At 52.9% G+C, this 23,326-nt stretch overlaps 2 protein-coding genes across 3 annotated transcripts in view; one reads left to right on the top strand and one right to left on the bottom strand.

Moving 5' to 3' along the window:
- Positions 1–210: 210 nt before the first annotated feature.
- On the bottom strand, positions 211–4,693 carry IFT22 (intraflagellar transport 22). Its single transcript, XM_004586964.2, has 5 exons — positions 4,561–4,693; positions 3,501–3,577; positions 3,293–3,382; positions 1,558–1,760; positions 211–362 (listed from the first exon to the last, which is right to left on the bottom strand). Exons 1-5 carry the CDS (start codon positions 4,597–4,599, stop codon positions 214–216), a joined length of 558 nt encoding a protein of 185 aa, XP_004587021.1. The 5' UTR covers positions 4,600–4,693; the 3' UTR covers positions 211–213.
- Positions 4,694–21,514: 16,821 nt separating this feature from the next.
- COL26A1 (collagen type XXVI alpha 1 chain) overlaps positions 21,515–23,326 on the top strand; it is a 65,205-nt gene continuing 63,393 nt past the window's right edge. For both annotated transcript variants that reach the window (XM_012927553.2, XM_004586966.2), the window contains exon 1: positions 21,515–21,883. In XM_012927553.2, the coding sequence (XP_012783007.1) occupies positions 21,723–21,883 (161 nt within the window). In that variant the 5' untranslated portion in view covers positions 21,515–21,722. The remainder of the gene's footprint in view (positions 21,884–23,326) is intronic.

A 23,326-nucleotide genomic window follows, 5' to 3' on the forward strand; every position in this document is an offset into this window, starting at 1 on the left:
GGAAAAAGAAGTTTTTGGGGTGGGGAAATCCCAGCTCCTTGGAAAGGCCTGGAACCAGGGGTATCCTCCCCTGAGCTAAGCGGGAGGTCCGCTCCTGGGCCAGCAGGTCAGGGGACCCCAAGCCAGCGGCCCCAGGGGGAAGGCCAGTGGAGGAGCGGGTTGTAGGAGGAGCTGCCAGTGGCAAGTGGGCTGCAGGCCGGGAGGGGGGGGGTGTCACGTGATGATGGACATCTCCTCGCGGTCCCTGCTCTCGGACACTGAGCTTGCAATGCCTTTTAGATACTTGATGAATTCCGCCCGGATCTCCTCGGGGTCCTCCTCCAGGTTGGAATGCACCAGCTTTAGCTTGTTCAGGGGAGGCGCTGCCAAGGGAAAACGGGGCTCTAGTTAGGGCAGCCCCGGACACGGAGAGCCACAGATGGCCAGATCCAGAGTTCTACAAAGTTCTCAAAGTGTCCTCGGGCGCACCTCCGGTGGGAGGGAGATAAGCACATCATCCAGGCTTTTGCCCTCTAAGTCACCTGACGTGTGTGTGTGTGTGTGTGTGTGTGTGTTCCGTGTGATTTGCAGGGTTTTCTCGAGCAAGAAGCACCCTCCCTCCCTACCCTGTGCCAGTGGAAGTCACAGCAAGCTGGTTCTCCTTCTTAGTGTCTGTGTTTTCAAAAGATGGACTGCTGATTTGAAAAGTAAACTTACACAGAGAGAGAGGGCCCGACACGGTAGCCTACTGACTAAAGTCCTTGCCTTGCACGTACCAGGATCCCATACAGGTGCCAATTTGTATCCCGGCTGTTCCACTTCCCATCCAGCTCCCTGCCTGTGGCCTGGGAAAGCAGTGCAAGAAAGCCCAAAGCCTTGGGACCCTGCACCCATGTGGCAGACCCAGAAGAAGCTCCTGGCTCCTGGCTTCAGATCGGCTCAGTTCTGGCCATTGTGACCACTTGGGGATTGCACTGGTGGATGGAAGATCTTTCTCTCGGTCTCTCCTTCTCTCTGTAAGTTTGATTTTTCCATAAAAATAAATCAATCTTTAAAGAGAGAGAGAGAGGCAGATCTTGCATCCACCAGTTCACTCCCCAGTTGGCTGCAATGGCTAGGACTGGACCAGGCTGAAGCCAGGAGCCAGGAACTCCATCCAGGTCTCCCATGTGGGGGACAGGGGACATATTTACAGGGGCCATATTCCCTGGCCTTCCCAGGCTCATAGGCAGGGAGCTGGCTCCACACTGGAAAAGTTGGGGCTCATGTCAGTGCTCATATGGGATGCCGGTGGCACAGGAGTGGCTCAACCCTCTGAGTTACAGCGCCGGCCCCGTGGTAGCCGGCCTTTAAGGCATCCATATTCAGGCCTGGGTTACATCTCTCCCAACTTGTGATCCCAAGATACACAGTAAAAAAACACAAACACCCAGGACACAGTGGGTGCTTAGGAACCGCACATCACCCACTGCTGCCTTCCATGACACGTGGCAAGATCAAAGTGTGGGGAACACACATGGGCAAAGGAGGTTAAAAAGAAGGCATCCCCCTCGCCCCACCCCTGCTCTGGGCACTCACCCAGACTCAGGCTCCCCCTGCTAGCCGTGGAGCCCGGCTTGTGGTGTGCGATCAGCAAGCACCGGGCGTCCTGCAGGAGTAGAGGCTGCACGAAACAGGAATGCCACATTTCGATCTCCTTCAGGTGGCTTGGCATGTCAGCGTTGAACACAATCACCACTCCCTGCGCATCCTTCATCAGGGCCGGCCAGCAGGACTCGAACCTGTGGGTCAGGGAGGGGCCGGGGTGGGAATGGTCGGGCAGGTTCTGAATCGGTGACTTCCAACATGAGAGAGAGAGGAAACAGCAAGAGAGGCCTCCCATGCTGGTCCACTCCCCAGACACCTGCAGTGGGACTAGGCTGGGCTGGAGCCAGAGGACGGGAATTGCATCTGGATCTCCCGGGTGGCAGGGACCCCCGTCCATAAGCCACCAGCAGCAGCAGCTTTCCTAGGTATACGACACTGGAGTTGGGAATGGAGTTGGGAGTGGAGCCAAGCATTGAATTGTGGACTTACCAAAGAACAAGGCATGAGGTAGGTGTTTGCCCTAACCATTGGGATGCCCAAGCCAAGGCCGGCAGCATGGCATGGTAAGCTAATCCTCCCCCTGCTAGTGCTGCCAACCCATATGAGTGCCAGTTCAAATCCCGGCTGCTCGCTTCCTATCCACTTGGGAAAGCAGTGAAGGATAGTCCAACTCCTTGGGTCCCTGCATCTGTATAGCAGATCTTGATGGAGTTCCAGGTGCCTGGCTTTGACCTGGCCCAGCCCCAGCTGATATTTTTTGGTTTTTAAGTTTTGTTTATTTGAAAGGTAGAGAGCCAGAAAGAGAAAAGTATCTTGTATCCGCTGGGCAGTCTCCAGAATGCCTGCAACAGCCCGGGCTGAGCCAGCTGAAGGCAGGACCCCGCAACTCCATTCAGATCTGCATGAAGAGGGCAACGATCAGCTAACTGAGCCATCTGCACTGCCCCAGCTTCCGCCCTAGCAGGAAGCTGGGAGTCAGGAGTGAAGTCTACACTCAAACTTCAATATGGAATCAGGATACCCCAAACGAAGGACGAACTCCAGGCCACACGCCTGCCCCAGAACCCTGGTTTTGAATTCACTGGCTGGAGAGGATCTTTCTTGACACCTGCGATGCTGGCATGAGTCCTGGCTGCTTCATTTCCCATCCCAGCTCCCTGCGAATGTGCCTGGGAAAGCAGTGGAGGATGGCCCCAATGCTTGGGCCTCTGCACGCACGTGCGAGACCCGGAAGGAGTACCAGCCGTCTGGCTTCAGCCTGGCCCAGCCCAGCCCTGGCCATCGGGGGAGTGACCAGCAAACGCAAGACCGATCTTTCTCTTTCTGCCTCCTCTGTCACTTTGCCTAACAAACAAACTTTAAAAATTTGAAAAATAGGGCCTGGTACGGTAGCCTACTGGCTACAGTCCTCGCCTTGTATGTGCCAGGGTCCCATATGGGTGCTGGTTCATGTCCTGGCTGCTCCACTTCCCATCCAGCTCCCTGCCTGGGAAAGCAGTCGAGGACGGCCCAAAGATTTGGGACCCTGCACCCATGTGGAATATCCAGAAGAAGTTCCTGGCTCCTGGTTTCGGATCACCTCAGCTCCAGTATTTGGGGCCGTTTGGGGAGTGAACCATCGGACGGAAGATCTTCCTCTCTGTCTCTCCTCCTCTCTGTATATCTGAGTTTCCAATGAAAATTAATATTTTTTAAAAAAGTGAAAAAAGAAAGAGATGACACATACTTCCTGTCGCCGCCACAGTCCCAGAGCTCAAATTCGCAGCCGGGGCCTTGGCTGTTGCTGTTGATCTGCGGCTTCTCGAACTCCACGATTCTGAAAGCACAGACAGCAATGGTGGCAGCACCCGTCTCAGGGGGTGACACTCTGACAAGGCCAGCAATGGCAGGAGGGGGCACAGGGAAACATGGGTCGGGGAACGCCCAAGTCTCACCTCACTCCCTGTGTTGGGTTGTATTCGGTAATGTCAGAGGACTCGGTTAGGAAGTTGGCCAAAACTGTCTTTCCACTCTGTACAAAGGAGAAGGTGGGGGGGCCAGGTTCGGCTGGAGAGCCCCTTTCCCACTCCTGCACAGGTGAGCGAGTGGACAGGCCACATCTCCACACCATTGCAGGGTGGACCCATGGCACTCCCACCAGCACGGTCTGGTCCAGGAGGTGGACAGCGTGGGTGACCTGAGCCACCTGCTGCCACCTGGGAGCACATAAGCAGGAAGCCGAAACCAGTACAGAGGTGCTCGAGGTAGAACGGGGGGGGGGGGTACCCCAAACAGTGTCATCACCGCCACGCCCATGCCCGTCCCTGCCAGGTGCCTCGGCCCTCGTAGACGCCCAGGCTGCCTTTCAGCCTGTGGGCAGTTCCTCTCTATTAAGTATATGACCCACCTTCTGATAGAAATAATGAACACAGTAACAAAATAGCCCTCCCATCCTCTCCCCCGACCACCCCCGTCCCTCCATCCCACACCAAGTGTGTATCAGGGCCTTTCTGTAATTTGTATCAGATATACAGAACCCAAACCCAGCCACGTGTATCTCCACCAGCCCTGTATGGAGAATATTCATTCATCCCCTAGGTCTGCAGTCCTTCCAGCTCCCAGCTCTAGACATTTCTACCACCATACACCTTCACAGCTCCAAGCCCATTGAGCAAAAATCCTCCCCCGCAAGTCCCAGAGACACATTCCTTAGGGACCAAGTTGGGGATCCAAAGAGAGTGGTCCAAGACTAGAAGCCCCACTCAACACCAGGACGCGCGGGGGAGGGCTTCCGGAGGCCACCACGGTAAAAATACACGATGACCTGCACAAAACCTGGGATCCCACCTCAAAAGGGTGGGAGTGCGAGCTCCCGGAGCAAGGCCTTGACTTGCGTGGGGCTGCTCAGCATTAACCCAGGGGGCCAGCGACCTGCACGGAACCCAGGGTCCCACCTCCTGGAGCACCGCCCTGACCCGCGAGGGGCGGCCCGCGGCCTGCTGCCCCCGGACTCACCTCACAGGGCCCCACGAAGAGGATCTTGGCTTTGAGCATCCTGGTTTTAAAGCTGTCTCCGAGCGCCGCAAGAACCCACAGCGGCCCAGGGGCCGGCAAGGCGAGCGCGCCCCTCGCTGTGCCGATTGGCTGCTGCGTTTCCAAGGCGACGGGGCGCGATCACTTCCGGGGCGCCCAGGGGCGGAAGGGTGGGCGGGCCAGGGCCAGGGCCGAAGGAGGGGTCCAGTCCCTGCAGCTTGTACCACGCGATCCGGAGCCCACCGGAGGGTCAGAGCTGGGCAGTGGAGATGCTGAAAGTGCGAGAGAAGGACTGCATCCCGCTGGAAATAGGGCGCTAATCGACTCCCGGCGAGAATGCCTGGTAACCTAGCCTGGGACCTTCCGTGATTTTCTCCATACTTTTTTTTTTCTTTTTGCTCGTGGGGGAATTCATCTTCCACATCCCTGTTCTAGTGAGATCCCGAGCAGCTTGCTCAAGGGTCCCTATGCCCCTCTTTGGGCCGAAGCTTGAGACGCAGTCTGCAGCCTTAGCAGAAATGTAGGAGATTGGTAGGAGCAGAGACCCAGGTCCGTGTGCTCCCCTCAGGTCCACGCAGAGCTGGGGCTTCCGCGGTTCGCTCACCTCTGGAAATTTGGGCATCGTGAGGATGGATGGGAATGGCCGGGAGGGAGACAAGGAGGATGCCCAGGGGTAGCTAGAGATTGGAGAGTGTCCCAGGGGCCTGCCATGGGAGGAACTTAGCCCTATGTCCCAAACAGGGTGGGAAATGGGGCAGCCAAGAATCAAATGGGATGCTGGAGTCGCAAGTGGTGGCTTAACGCATTGTACCACAGCACCGGCCCCTGGGTTTTCTCTTGGTTAAACACTTAGAAAGCCTCATTGCTGGGTATTATGATTTCGGCAAAAGATACACTGACATTCAAGTATACACACATGTGTATGGAATATGCTTTAACTTTTTTAAAGACTTGTTTTTACTTGAAAGAGTTGCAGAGAGGAGAGACAGAGAGAGACGATCCATCCGCTAGTTTACTCCCTAAAGGGACGCAGCGGCTGGAGCTGAGCTATCCAGAGCCATGAGCTTCTTACGGGTCTCCTGCATGGGTACAGGGTCCCAGGGCTTTAAGCTATCTTCTGCTGATATGCCAGGCCAGAAGCAGGGAGCTGGAAGGAAAGTGGAGCTTCCGTGGGGCTGCACCCCTGTGCCTGCTTCCATGCTGTTTATCTCTCACGCACAGGTGTGGTCCCGGGGTCACTGTTGGATACCAGGGGTTCTCTGAGTGGCCCTCAGTGAGTACTTTCATGTTAGCTAGTCCATGGTTGGGTCACTGCGGATCTTTCTGGAATACTCGCTCTTCTCGGAGCACTTCCTTGAATTCTCAGCAGCCTGTGTTGCCACGTTAGGATTGCTTGTTAGTCACCTTAGAATATACACAACTTTTTTGTGCATTAGAAAAGCAAGAGCTGCTGAATCCAAGCAGCTTCAAAAACTGTGTTCTTTTTTCACACCTGGTAAAGTCCACACCACCTGCACCACCTGCACCTCCACCGTCATCACCTCCACCTCCTGTGGTATGAAACATGCACTTAGGTCTCCTGCTGGGGCTTTGGGACAGCCAGTTGCAGGTATTCAGGCAGGTGCAGGTGCCCAAGCTGGATTTACACTGCCCCCGGCCCTTCCCCTTGAAGCTTCAGAACCCAACCCCACCCCCGCCTGCAGGGTACACCTACCTTGTCTGGTGCTCACCCATGTATATGCACAGGGTCTTTTAAATTTGTGCCAGAATGCCGGTTCGTATCCTAGCTGCTCCACTTCCCATCCAGCTCCCTGCTTGTTGCCTGGGAAAGCAATAGAGAATGGCCCAAAGCCTTGGGACCCTGCACCCGGGTGGGAGACTTGGAAGAAGCTCCTGGCTCCTGGCTTCAGATCAGCTCAACTCCAGCTGCTGCAGCCATTTGGGGAGTGAATCAGTGGACGGAAGCTCTTTCTCTCTGTCTCTCCTCTCTGTAAATCTGGCTTTCCAATAAAAATTAATAACTCTTTAAAACAAATTGTGCCCCAAACTGACTCTGTGTCCCAGGTTGGTGCCAGGGAGGAGGCAGCACAAAGGTCCTGCAGTTACCACATGAAAAAGACACTTCCCTCCCCCAGGAGCAGACATGGCTTTCTGCCTTCGCCTGCCTGCTGTGGTTTGGTTTGGGCGCCCCAAAGCCTCCTGTGCTGGATCCTTGAAGAGACAGTGGGCCCTTTAAGAGATGGGGTTTAGGGACAGGTGGTCACAGAATTTGCTGGGCTTGGAAGGAACTGATGCAGGTTGCTGGAGCAAATTAGCTCTCCCCAAGAACAGGTTTTATACAAAGAACAAGTAGAGTCAGTATGGTGGCTCAACAGGTTAGTCATCTGTGGTGCCAGCATTCCATGTGGGTGTTGGTTCGAATCCTGGATGCTCCACTTCTGATCCAACTTCCTGGGGAAACAGCAGAGTATGACCAGATCCTTGGGTCCCTGCACCCACGTAGGAGACCCAGAAGAAGCTCCTAGACCCTAACTTCAGACCAGCTCTTGTCTGGCCATTGAGCCTTTGGGAAGTAAACCAACAGATAGAAGAGCTTTCTGTCTCTCCCTCTCTCTCTGTAACTCTTGACTTTTAAGTAAAATAGATAAACTTTGAAACAAAACAAAAAAAAAGTAGCAAACTTGGCCCCACTTTGCTGTCTAGTATCCTGACCTGCTTAGGATCTCCACTTCCCGCCCCCACTCTTTTAAAATATGCATTTATTTACTTATTTGAAAGGCAGAGTTACAGAGAGAGACATCCTCCATTCACTGGGTCACTTCTCAACTGCTCACACCTACCAGGGCTGGGCCAGGCGAAAGCCTGGAATGTGGAACTCCATCAGCTCACCCAGAGCAAGTGGCAGGAGCCGAAGCCCTCAGGCCATCTTTCATTGCCTTCCCAGGCATGTCAGGCACATTCTTAGGGAGCTGGTTTGGAAACAACCTGTGGAAAGCACCAGCCAACACCAGCCCAGAGAGTGGCTGGCACGTCTCTGCCCTCTGCTTCCTCCCCTTGCCTTGAGCTGCCACCTGCCCACTTGGGGATGCAGTCTAGGCAACCCCCACCCTGTGACTCTGACACGTAGTACCCTGGCCCACCCCTGAACAACCCACGAGTGCTCTCTGAAGGGGGATCCTGGTCGTGTTTGGCCTAATGGGTCCCAGCTCTAAGTCTGAGACAGCAAACGCTGGCTAACGGAACTTCCTTCTCTCCCTCCCTCCCAGCACACACACAACCACAACACATGCAGGCATGCACACACAGTCACTGACTCTATAAATATGTAAGCTAATGAGGGTTCCCTGAGACTTGGCCAGGGGGCTTTAAGTTGTTGTTTCCAGGTGAGAGAAATAATAATAATAATAAAAATGTGAACTCACTTGGGTTTCTTGGCTAGATGCACTCTATAACTCTGAGATTATTATGATTGTAAATTACTGGCATTCTTTGCTTTATGACTTTCATTTTAATTAGAAGAGGCTGATTTCAGACAGCATAATACCAGGCCTTCGGGTCCTGAAGGGAGACAGACGACAGTGGCAGGGGTGAGGGCTGGATGAACCAAGAGCCATTTTTTTCTTCTGATGCTGCGACTCCAGGCAATAAAACCTCCCACTTGAAAAAAAAAAAGGTAAAGAAATAAGTTTGACATATTTCAAATCCTTTCTATAAATTGCTGAAAAGATTTAATATAACCGCCAGCCATACAAATCCTTCATTTGGGTAGACCCTCCGTGGTCCTAGCGATTACACATGCCGTTTTTATTACTCGAGACTAAATTGTGGATTTCCTGTGACTCGAGGGAATCAAAAGGGCCTTCCTCCACCTCCTCCGCCCAGAACGTGGATTTGGCACACATTTGGTTCCAGGTTCCAGAATGGGCATTGTCACAAAAAAAAGACTGTAATCTGGAAATCCTTTCTCCCCCACTCATCCTGGCACGCTTTGAGACAAAGAAAGGAAGTGAGACAGCCAGCAGACCAGCCAGGGACCCGGTGCAGCAACTTGGCTGCGGGCACAGCCAATGGGCCCATCCGGAGGACACCATACAAGTTTCCTCTCCTTCACGGGATAGCTGAGCAGGAGTGAGATGTGCCTGACAGGGAGTAGAGTAAGGTGATTTTTTTTTTTTTAGCAGCAATACCAGGAGGCATATTTGGGGCGACACTTACTTTCTCACCCCAAAGTTCCCAGCCACCTGAACAGAAACATTCATCATCTCTCCTCTCAACTGAAGTCCCCGCTGGGAAGTCATCCAACCCCGGGGGTTTCCTCCAGCCCTTGTCTTCAAAGCACTTGGCTGCGGCTATCTCATCAATCTTCAAATGGGGCTAGGGAAGGGAGATGGTTTTCCATCTGTCCCTGTTGCTTGAAGGTCAGGACTGTGCAAGGCAACACCACACAGAATAGGAGGCAATCTTCCTGTGCCTCCTCCCCTTCCATCCAGCTCCCCAACCACCTAACTGCCCCGGAGAGAGTCCTGTGTTGTTAGGAACTCTGCCTTCTCCTTTGGAATGTCTTGGTGGACGTTTGAGGCTGATTGAGTAGATTCCCTTGTGTTAGAAGAGCCTTGTCTATGGTTATGGATCATGCAGGCTTTTTGTTCTAATTAGCAACGTGACTTAAGGTCTTTTGCGAACTTTTATAGTACAATAATTATCTGCCTGTATGTCACAGCTTTATTAGGAAGATAAAATGAGATCCTGGACTTGAAGATGCTTAACACAGGATCAAGGCGTTTCTCCATTCAGACAAAATAACCAACCAACCAGCAGTCAAGCACTGAATTGTCAACCAACCATCAACCACCCACCTACCACTCAACCACCCACTCCACCAATCAATCACTCAACCAACAAGCAAGCACCTATTCAACCATCAGCTAACCACCCAACTGCTCAAACATCAGCCCACCAACCAAACCAAACCAAACAGTAGCAGCAGCAGCAAAAGCAAGGATGATGAAATGGCTTGGCTTAGTTTGGGGACCATCAGGGAAACTTTACAAAGATGATGGAAACCGGAATATTGCCATCCCAGGGATCACCAGGGGTAGCTGTGACAGGCTAGGGATACAAGTCAGAAAGCCCTGTTCAAAGTTGGGTTCCATTCACTGGCCAATAGATGACCTTGGACCAGCCACTTGACTACTTTGTGCCTTAATTTTTAGCTCTATAAAACAGCCACAGTTCTAACGCCTGCTTTTTGAAGATGTAGTGAGAATAAATGTCCTACATCAATCCATGCATTCACCTTGGTCCCTAGTACCCAGGGAGGGGATATTTTAACATTAGATTTTTCACAACTGTGAAAGCCTGATCCAACTCCAGTTTAGCATGCTGTTTCACGGACAAGTCATTTTTTTTTTCTCCATAGGCATGGAGAATTGCAAAGAAAGGCATTTAAGATCATTGCAAATTAGAACCACAGATGAGGCAGGGAGTGGCTTGATTGTATTGTATGATTGGGTTGTCAGGCACAACCCAATAAGCTACATACTACTGCACTTGTAGGAGGATTCATATGTCAAGAAAGGATTCCTTTCATGTCCCCCACAAACTTTCTGTCCTTGGGACAGCTGTTGTGCAAAAGCTGGGCAGGAGACAGGGCTGGCTCAGCCCACAGTTCCAAGGCATGCTCTAGCTTACAGGATGCCATGGGACAGACAGGCAGGCTGTGCCCCCAGGGACCTGAGACAGTGAGGTGCAGCCTTACATCATATCTGTCATCAGCCAGTTCCAAGGGAAGACCAGAGAGGTTGGTCAAATTCTTATTTGTAAGAGATCTCTTTGACCTAACAGAAGGCTTGCCAAATGGTGAGAGGGATTAATCAAATTGTTTTTGACAAAGACCATGAAAACAAGGGAATTTAATTTGAAAATGAGGAGCATGTGAAAACAAAAAGGCACAGCCATGGCCAAATGACTGGAGGGGATTCTTCCGTGCATATGGGATGTGTTAGGGATTCAAGAAAAGGCTGGGAAGTGAGGGAGACGAGACTGCGCTGACCGTGGGGTTGCTGTGGGGACCGGTGGCATCCTGATGGCTGTCTGCATGGATGATAATGACATCAACTGGTATTTGCACAGTCCTTAGAAGCCACATCCAAGTCCAAGCACTTTATATTCACTCATTTCAAATCCTCAGCAACCTGTGGGGCAGGTGCAATTGTGACATGTTTGAGGCTCTCCTGGATGTGAATGAAGGTTATGGAATGCTAGGACCCAGCCCCCTGGGTCTTCCATCTACTGGTTCATTCTCCAAAACGGCCACAAGGGCCGGTGCCTGGGTGAGGCCAAAGCCAGGAGCCAAGAGCTGCATCTGAATCTTCATCCAGAGGCCAAAATGCTTGGGCCATCTTCTGCTGCTTTCCTAAGCACATTAGCAGGAAGCTGGATCTGAAGTGGAGTAGCTGAGATTCCAACATTCTGCCATCACATGGGATACTAGGATTGCAGGGAGCTTAAGCTGTGGTGCCACAGCACCAGGCCCTGAGTCTTAGCCAGAGAGACAAAGCAAGCTGGTGACCACATGGTTGACACAATCTCAGGAAGATGCTCACAAACCCACTGATGGGGGACGAAGTACACAGAGAGTGTGCTAGTCCATGTTCATTACTATAATGAAATTCCTGAAGCAGGCTCCTTTATAAAGAAAAGAGGGGTTGAACATTTAGCTTAGTGGCTAAGATGGATCCCCAGCTCTAGCTCCTGGCTCCAGCTTCCTGCCAAGGCAGACCTTGGCTAGCAGCAGTGACAGCTCAGCTTGTAAGATTCTCGCCACCCATGTGGGAGACCCCAGTTCTATTCCTGGCTCCCAGCTGTAGTTCCGGCCCCGCCCTGGCAGAGGTGAGCATTTGGAGAGTAAAAGGGATTGCTGTCTCTTTGCATCTGAAATAATGTAACAAAAAATTTAATAACATTTGCCTCACATTTTGGAAGGCTGACAGTCCCAGGGAGGACCTTCCGAGCCTTGGCACCTGTGCTGAGTCACATCAACCAGTGGGAATGAGAGATCTTATCAGAAAACAGAAAACCAAAGGATTTCCTCAGGCAACAACTCTCTCTCTCTCTCTCTCTCTCTCTCTCTCTCTCTCTCTCTCTCTCTTCTCATTGTCCCTGAGGATGCCGTCCTCCTAACCACCTCCCAATAGGCTCCACCTCTTTTTTTTTTTTTTAAAGATTTATTCATTTTATTACAGCCAGATATACACAGAGGAGGAGAGACAGAGAGGAAGATCTTCTGTCCGATGATTCACTCCCCAAGTGAGCCGCAACAGGGCCGATGCGCGCCAATCTGAAGCCGGGAACCTGGAACCTCTTCCGGGTCTCCCACTCGGGTGCAGGGTCCCAATGCATTGGGCCGTCCTCGACTGCTTTCCCAGGCCACAAGCAGGGAGCTGGATGGGAAGTGGAGCTGCCCATATGGGATCCCGGGGCTTTCAAGGTGAGGACTTTAGACGCTAGGCCACGCCGCCAGGCCCTAGGCTCCACCTCTTAAAAGTACCACTACCACCCTTCCAACACAGATGTTAATCACTCCAACACCATACAGAGAGGGGACTTGCTTCTTTCTTCCCTTTGCTTGCTCCTCTGTTCTTCTAGGCTTGTCCCCGTGGACAATTTACACCCTCCTCATCTGCCTCAGCAGGATCAGTCACTGTCAATCTCCTTAAATCTACCACTATCACCATTTTTGTTTTCCCCAGAGTATTGTATAGCAAACCCCAGACATGTTGTCACTGCACCACTAAATACATGTGTTGACCAGATAGGGGCTTTTTAAAGCCCATAAGCCCCCTGCTATTATCACACCTAATAAAATGAACAATAATGCCTTCATACCATCCAGTACTCAGTCCATTTGCAAACAGCCTCCATTGTCCTCGGGCCGTTTCCACAAGTGATTTGCTCCCACCCTAATCCAAACAAGGATCACCCATTGTATTAGATTGAGGCACTTTTTTTTTCTTTAAAGATTTATTTATTTGGGCCCAGCGCTATAGCGTAATGGTTATGGGTCCTAGCCTTGAACTTGCTGAGATCCCATATGGGCTGCCGGTTCTGATCCCAGCAGCAACACTTCCCATCCAGCTTCCTGCTTGTGGCCTGGGAAGGCAGTCGAGGATGGCCCAAGGCCTTGGGACCCTGCACCCGCGTGGCAGACCAGGAAAGAAGTTCCTGGCTCCTGGCTTCGGATCGGCGCAGCGCTGGCCATTGCGGCCACTTGGGGAGTGAATCATCGGATGGAAGATCTTCTCCTCTGTCTCTCCTCCTCTCTGTACATCTTCCTTTCCAATAAAATAAATAAATCTTTTAAAAAAAGATTTGTTTTTGTGAAAAACAGATTTACAGAGAGAGAGATGGAGAGACAGAAAGATCTTTCCTGTGCTGGCTGCAATGGCTGGAACTGGGCTGGTCCAAAATCAGGAACCAAGACTTTTTCTGGGTCTCCCATGGAGATGCAAGGTCCCAAGGACTTGGGCCATTTTCTGCTGCTATCCCAGGCGCATTGGGTAGCTGGGTCAGAAGTGGAGCTCTGGATGTTGAAACCATTTAGGAAGTGAACTAGCAGATGGAAGATCTCTCTCTATGTAAATCTTTCTTTCAAGTAAAAATGAAAGAATCTTAAGAAAGAGAGAGAAAAAAAAAGTGGGGGCCGGCACCGTGCCGGCTCCAGGAACTCCATTTGGGTTACAAGCAACTGAGCCATCATCTCCTGCCTCCCGGGTCGCATTAGCAGGAAGCTGGATCAGAAGCAGCACAGCCAGAACTCAAACAGCGCACTCAGACTTGGCATGCGGGCATCCCAAACAATGACTTCCCCTGCTATGCCACAGCACCTACCCACCCAGATCCACTTTTTCTGAAAGTCACAAAGGGATGGGCCAGAGAAAGGAAGTGAGGAAGGGGGTGGACTGGACCTGCTGCAGGTCACGCCTATACAAGTGATCTGTGGATGAAAGCAAACTGGGATCCAACATCCTAGGGATGCCAGGGAAAGCAAATTCTTTCCACTTTTCAGAGGAGATTGTAGCTCCAAAGCAGACTGTGAGAGTTTCTGAAGTGGAGGCCTGGAAGGCAACAGGCAGGAAGCCAAGCAGCCACCTGAGAGCACCAGGCTGGCCCTGCCCCATGAACAGGACCCTGGCCAGCTGGTCAGCAGCCTCAGGCATCAGCAAGTGCGCTCTGGGCTGTCCCCCAGGGCAGGGTCACTTGGGGCATCTGGTTGTGGAAAGCCAATAGCTGCCTGGGCCCCATCTGAGTTCCCCCCAACCTCATGAGACCCTAATGAAGTCGTCAGGATCTCCAGGCCACAACTGCAGCCCCTGCTCTCTTCATGCCTTGCCCTAAGAATCCTGGAAATCATTGTTGGCTGCCTTCAGTGGGAGAGCATTCACCGTCCCCGCAACCCTGTACTCCTGCCCTCTGAGAGCCTTGAACTCTGCAGGCATGCAGCTTTCCAAATCATAGACAACTCCAGGGGACTTTCTGGAGCTTTAATTAATTAATGATCCTCTGCAGTCTGCAATCTCCTTGCCTCTCTGAGATGGGCTTATCTGGAATCCACTTCTACTTCAAACACACACTTCAGTATGCTCATGGCAGCCTTTGATCAAGCTGGGGCATCATCCTCTTTCTTTCTTGATAAGAGCTTGCAACACAAGCCCTCCCTCACTCTCTTCATTTTCCAACAAAACTCACCTTCCTGGAAGCCTAGGAGGGGTTTCTGTACCAGGGAAACCTTAGTGGTTAATCGTCCAAGGGCTGAACCCCACCATTCTGGACAGAAGCGGGAGGAGCTGGCTCTGGTCCCTCCCTGGGAGGAGTGTTGAGCTCTTCTTTGTCCTCCCAGGATGGTCATCTGGGACTCCTCCATGGGTGCAGGGGCCCCAACCTTTGGGCCATCTTCTGCTGTTTTCGCTGGTGTATTAGCAAGAAACTAGATCAGAAGTGGAAAAGCCAGGACTGGAATGAGAGCTCATATGAACGGCTGGTGTTGCAAGCCAGCTCAGCCACCTTTATTTGTTCATGGTACTTGAAGGCAGCCCTTTGGGGAGGTCAAAGGTCACATGAAATCCTGAGGAAGGGGGACCCCAGGACAGATTAGAAGAGGAAGAGACACCTGAACCCTTATTGTCTACTTTCCCTATAGCTTTCCTTTTTAAAAAAATGATCTTTAAGAAAATGCACTCATTTATTTTATTTGGAAGCCAGACAGAGAGAGAAAGAGAAGTGAGTCTCAACCATTTGGGTGCACTCCCCAAATGTCCCCAACCTCGGGGGCTGGGCGAGGAGCCAGGAACGACTCCATCCAGGTTCCCCATGCAGGTGGCAGTGATCCTAGTGCCTGAACCCTCTCCTGCTGACTCCTGGGTGCACATTAACAGGAAGCTAGAATTGAGCCGGACACTCTGATATAAAACGCAGGCACAACTGCTGTGCCAAATGCCCATGATTGTTGATCTTGACCTTCATCTCTCCTGGTGGGCACCCAGGGAAGAACACAGAACTTGGCAGTGGAGGCAATGTGCAGAGCTGGTGTGTCACTTTTAGTAGACACCACAGTGTGAAGTCACCGTGTCTGTATCCCCTGCTGTCCTCGTGCCTGTGCTGGGCTACAGCTCCTGCTTGCCTCTTCTCTGCTTGGTCACCTCCGTCCCCTCTCCTGCCCCACTCTCCACAAAGTGATCCCTTTGTGCTCCCTGGGACACATGCTGAGGGGGCAACCTTCATAGGTTGTCACATCCATCACCATAACAGAGCTGGGCTTTCAGCCTTGGCATTGGGCAACCTCTTATTTATCTAGAAGGTCCCATCTTTCCCTCTTCCCTTGAAAACATTTTTTTTTATTGATTACATTTCATTTTGTGACCTTTTTTTTTTTAATTGCAAAGTCAGATATACAGAGAGGAAGATCTTCCGTCCGATGATTCACTCCCCAAGTGACTGTGCCAATCCAAAGCCTAGAGCCCAGATCTCTTCTGGAGAGGGTCTCCTACATGGGTGCTGAGTCCCAAAGCTTTGGGCTGTCCTCAACTGCTTTTCCAGGCCACAAGCAGGGAGCTGGATGAGAAGTGGAGCTGCCGGGATTAGAACCAGCACCCATATGGGATCCCCATGTGTTCAAGGAAAGGACTTTAGCTGCTAGGCCACCACACCAGGCCCTAAAGCAGTTTTTTAGAATTTGGTTTTCAACACTCATTTCCCTTTGCAAACCTTTGTTTGTGATCACAGACTGTAATGGTATCTGTGCCATGGGCTTTGGCTTGTCTTGTTCTTGGCCAAGGTCCAGGGAGACCCAGCGGCTAATATTTATAGGTAGGCCATCAAGAACAATGCGAGGAGCCAGCGACTTCTCTGGAAGACTGGGTGGACTTTAGGGGGGGCATCAAGTAAAGAAGAAAATCCAGAGTCACGTTCCACTCATGTATTCAGACACTTTGGAGCAAGATCAAGAAGCTTCTGGGTTGTGATGGTTCTGCTCCATTGAGTGGTGCCCAGCCTGCCCGTGAGTTACCCCAGGAGCGTGGCTGCTGCCGCTCCTACAGCCACCTTCTCAGGCCTCTGGGAGGAGCATAGGACCTGGGTCGTCCTGGGCAATCTGGGTGGCGGAGGTGGGAATGGGGTGGAGGGGTGGGTCTGTTTTAGATTAACTGCAGGATTGATTATGCCAAGAGGTCAATATTTACCTTGGCTTCGACTTGCCGAGTCTTCACTTCTCTGTCCGGTGGCTCTTGCTGCTGACTTCAGCACAAGTGGGGGTCTGCTTTGTGTTGGCTCCGAAAGGATGCTGACTACAATGTTCTTATCACAGGGTCCTGCAAATGTAGCTCCGTGAGCTTGCTGCTCCTGTGGCCCCCTCTAGATATGAGATCCTGGTTCCAGGGCGCTTTCCCACCATCAGAACGACCCGGAGCAGGAGACCCCAGGCGGCAGCTGGAGAGGGACATAAAGACCAAGGAAAACCTCTGAGACTGGGGGAGACTTGTTTGTTCTGCTTATATTTTATCCAGCTTTTTGGGGGAGGATGCATTGTGTTTGCCCATGGTCGGTTACAGAGGAGTGAACAGAGACCAGCACAAAAACCCGGGTCCCTGCTCCAAGCCTGGGACGCCAGATTCCTCCGGCTCCCAGGAACAGACAGTGGCCCCTGGATGCCTCCTCAAGAATTTTAGCATCCCTTGGGGGGAGAATGCTGAGGATATCTGCTTAAATATATATGTATATGTTGTATTTGAAAGGTAGGATTACACGCATACACAGTCTTCCTTCTACCCACTGTGAGGAGTGATTCGAACACCCCATCCTAGACTCCGTGCCATTTCCTCCTCCTCACAGCTCACGAAATTCGCACGGTGCTGGTTATCCACCAATCAGCTGTAACCTGACGCCTAACCTGAGAATCCGCACTCCCCAATCTCTGGCATCTACCCCTAGTCTCCACCCACCTACCTGTGGCTCAGATATTCTCAGTCACCAGTCCCTGGGGCCAGAGCACACAGCCCACACAGCCCTCCCTTTTCCTTCCCCCCCTTCCCTTCTTACCTAGCTCTCCCCCATCCCCCTCCATCTTGTCCCTTCCCCTGCCCTGGCAGCCCCAATCCTGCCACCATGGCTCCTGTTGTGTCGCTTCCAGTTTCCTCCCCCTCCACCCTGGCTCCCGTTCCTACCTTGCTGGAATAAAGGACCTACTAAGCACCTTCCTGCATCTGAGATTTTGGCTTGTGGTAAATATCGTGAATAGAGGACTTGGCTGCGTGTAACAATCTAAGAACCTTAGGAACTGTAAGTGCGTTAAAAACCTAACACCCGAGCCCGGCGGCGTGGCCTAGCGGCTAAAGTCCTCACCTTGAATGCACGGGGATCCCATATGGGCGCCGGTTCTAATCCCAGCAGGTCTACTTCTCATCCAGCTCCCTGCTTGTGGCCTGGGAAAGCAGTCGAGGACAGCCCAAAGCCTTGGGACTCAGCACCCGTGTGGGATAGCTGGAAGAAGTTCCTGGCTCCTGGCTTTGGATTGGCACAGCGCTGGCCGTTGCAGCTACTTGGGGAGTGAATCATTGGACAGAAGATCTTTCTCTCTGTATATCTGAGTTTCCAATAAAAATAAAATAAATCTTTAAGCAAACAAACAACAACAACAAAATAAACTAACACCCACTGGCTCACTCCTCAAATGGCTGTAATGGCCGTGGCTGAGCCAGACCAAAGCCAGGAGCCTGCAGCTTCATCCAGGTCTCCCCCATCGGAGCAGGGGCTCAGGTACTTGGACCATCCTCTGCTTCTTTCCCAGGCGTGTTAGTAGGAAGCTGGATCCCAGGTTGGAATTCCAACCGGAGTTCATATGGAATGCCCACGTTGCAGGCAATGGTTATACCCACTACACCACATGCTGGCTCCTACTTTAAAAATCTGTGTTTCTACTTATTTGAGAAAGAAAGAGAGAGAGATCATTTCCATCTTCTGGTTCCATCTGCAGATGTCCACAACAGCTGTGACTGGGCACAAAACTCAACCCAGGTCTCCCACATGGGTGTCAGGGACCCAAGATGGCATTGGCAAGCGGTTAGAATTGGAAGCAGGGTCAAGATTCCAGGGACTCTGATACGGGACACCTCATTTCAAACTGCCTCTCATCCACTCCATCACATGCCCACCCCGAGTGCTTAGGGGACTGTGGGGCTACAGCCTGATTGAGGTGGTTCTGTAGTAGTGGGGAGGGTGGGTGTGGAGGTTACAACAGAGAACATTCTAATGTGGAAAATGCTCTCGAATTTTCCAGAACTCCACTGACTCCTCTCAAGTTTTGGCTGCCCAGATTTGTCTGCTTCCACATGCACATCTTATCTTCTAGAAAAAGGCACACTGCAACTCCTGCTTAATAGTTAGAATGTGTTTGTTATTAAATAATTTGTTCATTCATTTGAAAAGCAGAGAGAGAGTCATCTTCCATCCACTGGTTCACTCCCCAAATGCCTCCAACAGCCAGAGCTGCTGCACGCCTGGAACTCCAGTCTGATGTTCCACATGAATGGCAGAGGCCCGAGTAGTTGGGTCATCTCATGCTGCCTTCCCAGGCACATCAGCAGGAAGCCGGATCCAAAGCAGACTAGCCAGGACTCCAATAGGTGCTGGTGTCACAGGCAGTGGCTTAACCCACTGTGCTGCAATGCCAGCCCCATGTGTTTAGTTTATAATAAGGTTGTATTTTAGGGCCTGGCTCAGTGGCTCAAATGGCTATCTTCCCCCTGCAAGCGCCGAGATCCCATACAAGTGCTGTTTCATGTCCCAGCTGCTTTACTTCCCTTCCATTTCCTTGTTTATCACCTAGGAAAGCAGTGGAGGATGTCCCAAAACCTTGGAACCCTGTACCCACGTGGGAGACCTGGAAGAAGCCCCTGGCTCTTGGCTTTGGATTAGCTCAGCTCCGGCTGTCACAGACACTTGGAGAGAGAACCAGTGGATGGAAGATTTTCCTCTCTCTCTCTCTTTCCTTCTGTCTAGAAATGTCTTTCCAATACAAATTTAAAATTAAAAAATAAGGTTCTATTTTAAACTGTGGCTATATCAAGTGTATCTCCTCTGAGAAAGCTCCCAGGAACTTGGGTGTGACCCTATTTGCGTATTTGAGATGTGTGAACTCCTTCAACTTCACAAAGTCCTGAAATGAACAACGGTGATGATGAATGCTTACTGAGCAAAAGAGGATGCTGGCAAGGACCAGAGAGGGCATGTGGTTCCCCTGGATCCCACAGCACAGCAATAGGGAGGCCATAGAGCAGGATTAGAGGACACGGTCGCTGGGCCATGGGGATTGTAGTTGATGCCAGCTCTCTCACTGATTGCCTGCACATGGATGACTGTTTACCCTCTCAGTGGAACCCCGCCCTGCCCAGCCCTGTTTGCAGACCCCCCCCCCCATTTTCATGCCTTCCAACAAAGAAACACCTAGAAGGTGTGGACTACACAGGCTTTGCATCAGCATCAGCTTTCACTGTGCTGGGCACACAGAGATTGCCTGCCACACTGCTGCGGTGTCCAGCGGCCAGCAGACACGAGGACAAGGACAGAACTGGGACCACTGCTCCTGGGATGTTTCCATCCTCTCCTGCACCATGCCATACGGCAGCATCTCCTCATATCTCCGGGACCCCTCCAGCTGGGGTGCAGCCCACGGGGTGCTGGAGACACAAGCTCCCAAGGCTGCCTCTGATCCCTGGACAGCTGCAGGATGAAACCGGTTTGCAACCACAAGGAATGCTGCGTGTCTCCAAGCTCCCAGGACAGGGGCGGGCGTTAGGTAGGGGGTGCAGGGGGGAAGATGGGAGACAGAGCTGACACATTCCTTGGGGGGAAGATGACCTCATCACTTGTCAGGTATTGGCCAACTGCCCTAGGAGCACAGTTGGAATTCCTTTTGGAGGAGGCAGTGAGAACCCCCTTGATAACCCAAATTCTCCAAATCTTTTAGGCCCCTGGGGGGAAGGATAGAAGGCAAGAGGAAGAGGAAGGAAGCACACGTCTAGCAGAGACCCAGGATTGGGCAGTGCAGAAATCAGGTTCCCAGGAGAGCAGGGGGACTGGGAGGTGCAGCCTGGGGGGTAGGGGTTGCCAAGGGTCTCTTGGGACATGGATTGATTGAGGGGGGGGAACTTCAGGAAGTTTCTAGAACACAGAGAGAAAGGCTAAGTGAGTTTTTATGCCAAAGATTTTAAAGTCCATCCCTACAAAGGATCTTCAAAAGACTGATGAAAAATGCACATGGTGAAAAGACTTCAATAATTCTCACACCAAAGCAAACTTGAAGTTCCGTTTCTTAAAAAAACAAACAAACAAAAAAAACCCCAACAACAAAACAAGATCGATGGTATTGATTTGAAAGGCACAGTGGCAGAGAGAGGCGACACAAAGAGAAAAGGAAAGATTTTTCCATCTGCTGGTTTACTCCCCAGATGGCCACAACAGCCAGGGCTGGGCCGAGTGGAAGGAACTTGGAACTTGGTTTGGGTCTGCCACCTGGTTGGCAAGGTCCCATGCATTAGAGCCATCCTGCTCTGCTTTTCCCAGGAGCAGTAGCAGGGAGCTGGATCAGAAACGGAGCAGGTGGGACTTGAATGTAGCACCCTCAGCCTTATGTATTCACTTCTTTAAAAACTCTGAAAACCAGGAGCCTGGGGCCTCTGCCAGCCTTTCAGGAAGATGAGACACCTGGGCAGCGGAGTGCAGTTGGATCTCAGGTTACATATGTCCTGCAGGTAGGGTTCAAGCACCGATGCCCTGTCCACACAGGGTGCCTTCTGAGTCTGTGGTTCTGGGGGTGGGGAGGAAGAGGAGGGAAAAAATAGTCAGTTGGTAAGAGGGCAGCTGGAGCTAGAAAGGAATGGCTTCCCTGGCCCGTGGAGGGTTGATCCCAGAGCCTGCCCAGAGACAGTAGGCCTTTTGCTAGTGTTCACTTTCGAAACAAAAGCTATTTATCTTTTTCATTTATTTTTGCTTTTTTTTTTTTTTTTTTTTTTTGAGAAAGGAATGGCTTGCTCCCCCAAATGTTCCCAATGGGCCAGGCCAAAGACAGCAAGCAGCCTGGAATTCCACCGGTCTCCCACGTGAGTCGCAAAGGACCCCAGAACTTGAGCCATTATCTGCAGTCTCCTAGGAGGAGCATCAGCAGGAAGCTGGAATTCCAAGCCAGGACTTCAACCCAGGGCTTCAGACATGGCAGCCAGCCTGCTCAACCCTAGGAGGAACCTCAATTCACACAGTTGCCTTCCTTCTCCCCGCCCGCCTCAGCCCCGCGCCCCCCTACTCAGTCCCTCCCACCCCCGCAGCGCAGAGGCGCCGGGCCGCCAAGGGTTAATAAGGAAGCCCCACGCCCCCTTTGACGGCGCTGAGCCCACCTCGCCGAGTCTGAAAAGGCGGCCTCGGGGAGGCGTGGGGCGCCCCCCTACCCCCGCACCGCCCCAGACACACTCCCAGCTCGAAGACGGCTGCGCTCGCTTCCCGGCCGGAGCCGCGGGTTCGGTCCGGCCGCGGGCGCGCTGCTCATTGTCCTCGCGCCGGGCACTGCGGGGACTTCGCGTCCCCGCGGGCGGCCGCGCAGGATGAAGCTGGCCCTGTTTCTGCCGTGGGCGTGCTGCTGCCTGTGTGGGTCGGCGCTGGCCACCGGCTTCCTCTACCCCTACCCGGCCGCAGCCCTGCCGCAGCCGCACGCTTACCCGGAGCCTGCCGCCGGCTCCCCGGGCAGCGGCTACGCGAGCCGCCGGTGAGTGAGAGGCTCGGCGCTGTGGGGACCCCGAAGATCATGGGGGTGTGGAGGGTGTGTGTGTGTGGCCTGGGACGCGGGCTTTGGGACCTCAGGAATTTTGAACAGGGGGGCTGGAGGCGCAGACAATTGGGGATCTCGAGAGTCGGGGACTGGGACAACCGGGTCTGGCGGGGGACGAGTGGGGGAACGCACAGGGCAGGGGGTCTGAGGATGGGGCCCGGGCTGAAGTGGGGGGTGGATCTCTGGCCGCGCCCACTTTCTTCCCTCCTTTCTTTGCTTTCCCAACCTCCGCCCTCCTGAGGGGCACAAAAAGTGCGGCGTCGGCGCCCGCGGTGCGCCTCCCTGGGACATCCCCCGGCCCACGTGGCTGCGCCGCGCTCACCTGCACCACGGCGCTTTGTGTGGCGCCACAGGTTGGCGGGGTTGTTCCGGGCAGCCCGAGGTGGCCATGCCGCGGGAGAGCCAGTCCCCAGGCCAGCGCCAACCCGGGGGTGCTCGGCTGCATCTCTGCGCTGGACCCGGAGAGCCCGCGGACCGACCCCTGGCCTCGCCGACACCAGGTGGAGCCTTGGCCACCCCCCCTTCCCATCAACCCCGGAGGCTTCGCGCCGCGTCTTCACCCGCCCTTCTGCCCCAGCCGCAAAACGCGAATCGGCGGCGCTGGCGCCACCCGCGGGAACTCGAGCTCCCGCGCTGACTGGCAAGTGCGACGCGCGCCCGATTCTGGTGGCGCCCTGGCACACAGCCCGGACCCGTGTGTGCGCCCTCAACCCCTCGCCAACGTCTCCCCGGAGGGGTGGGGGGGTCATGGAGCTCAGGACCTGAAAGGGGCCTGTTCCCTGGTAAGCGGATAGGGATACAAAGATATTCATGGCAACAGCCCAGGAATCGACCTGCAGGTGTGTGAACGCCCAGGAAAGCTATTTGCTAAGTGGATGTTCTAGAGAGCGCTGGGGCTGGGCCAGGGGCTCTGTACCCCAATCTCCCCCAACCCCACCCCCGGTCACAGGTCTTTGAAAAAAAAAAAAAAGGTATACCGCCGCCTCTGCAGACTCGGTTTTGCCCTTCTTGTTCCCTAAACAACGCAGAGTAGCAGCCGTTTCCTTAGCGGTTACCTGACCCTGGATTCTGTGAGGTCTACAGGAGGGAGTGTGTAAGCTCTGGCTAAACACCGCGTCGTTTTATATGACAAACTTGAACATCTTCGAATTAAAAAAAAAAAAAGTTTATTTGGGATCCGGTGTTGTTCCACAGTCAGCAAAGCCGCCACCTTACAGCGCCAGCATTCCCTGTGGGCTCTCGTTCGAGTCCCAGCTGCTCCACTTGTGATCCAGCTGTCTGCTAGTGGAGTGACAGAGAAAGAGAGAGTTCTTCCGTCCACTAGTTCATCCTCAGATGCCCACCACAGCTAGGACTGGCCCAGGCAGGAGCCAGGAGCTT

This window comes from Ochotona princeps, chromosome 24 (genome assembly GCF_030435755.1).
Source record: "Ochotona princeps isolate mOchPri1 chromosome 24, mOchPri1.hap1, whole genome shotgun sequence".
NCBI lineage: Eukaryota > Metazoa > Chordata > Mammalia > Lagomorpha > Ochotonidae > Ochotona > Ochotona princeps.

Excerpts from the sequence above, each read along its gene's own strand:
- IFT22 (XM_004586964.2), bottom strand. The coding sequence starts at position 4,599 with ATGCTCAAAGCCAAGATCCTCTTCGTGGGGCCCTGTGAG. Across the intron at positions 3,383-3,500 it reads AACCCAACACAGGGAGTGAG|AATCGTGGAGTTCGAGAAGC; the intron begins GTGAGACTTGGG and ends CTGTGCTTTCAG. Across the intron at positions 1,761-3,292 it reads GACTGTGGCGGCGACAGGAA|GTTCGAGTCCTGCTGGCCGG; the intron begins GTATGTGTCATC and ends CCTGACCCACAG.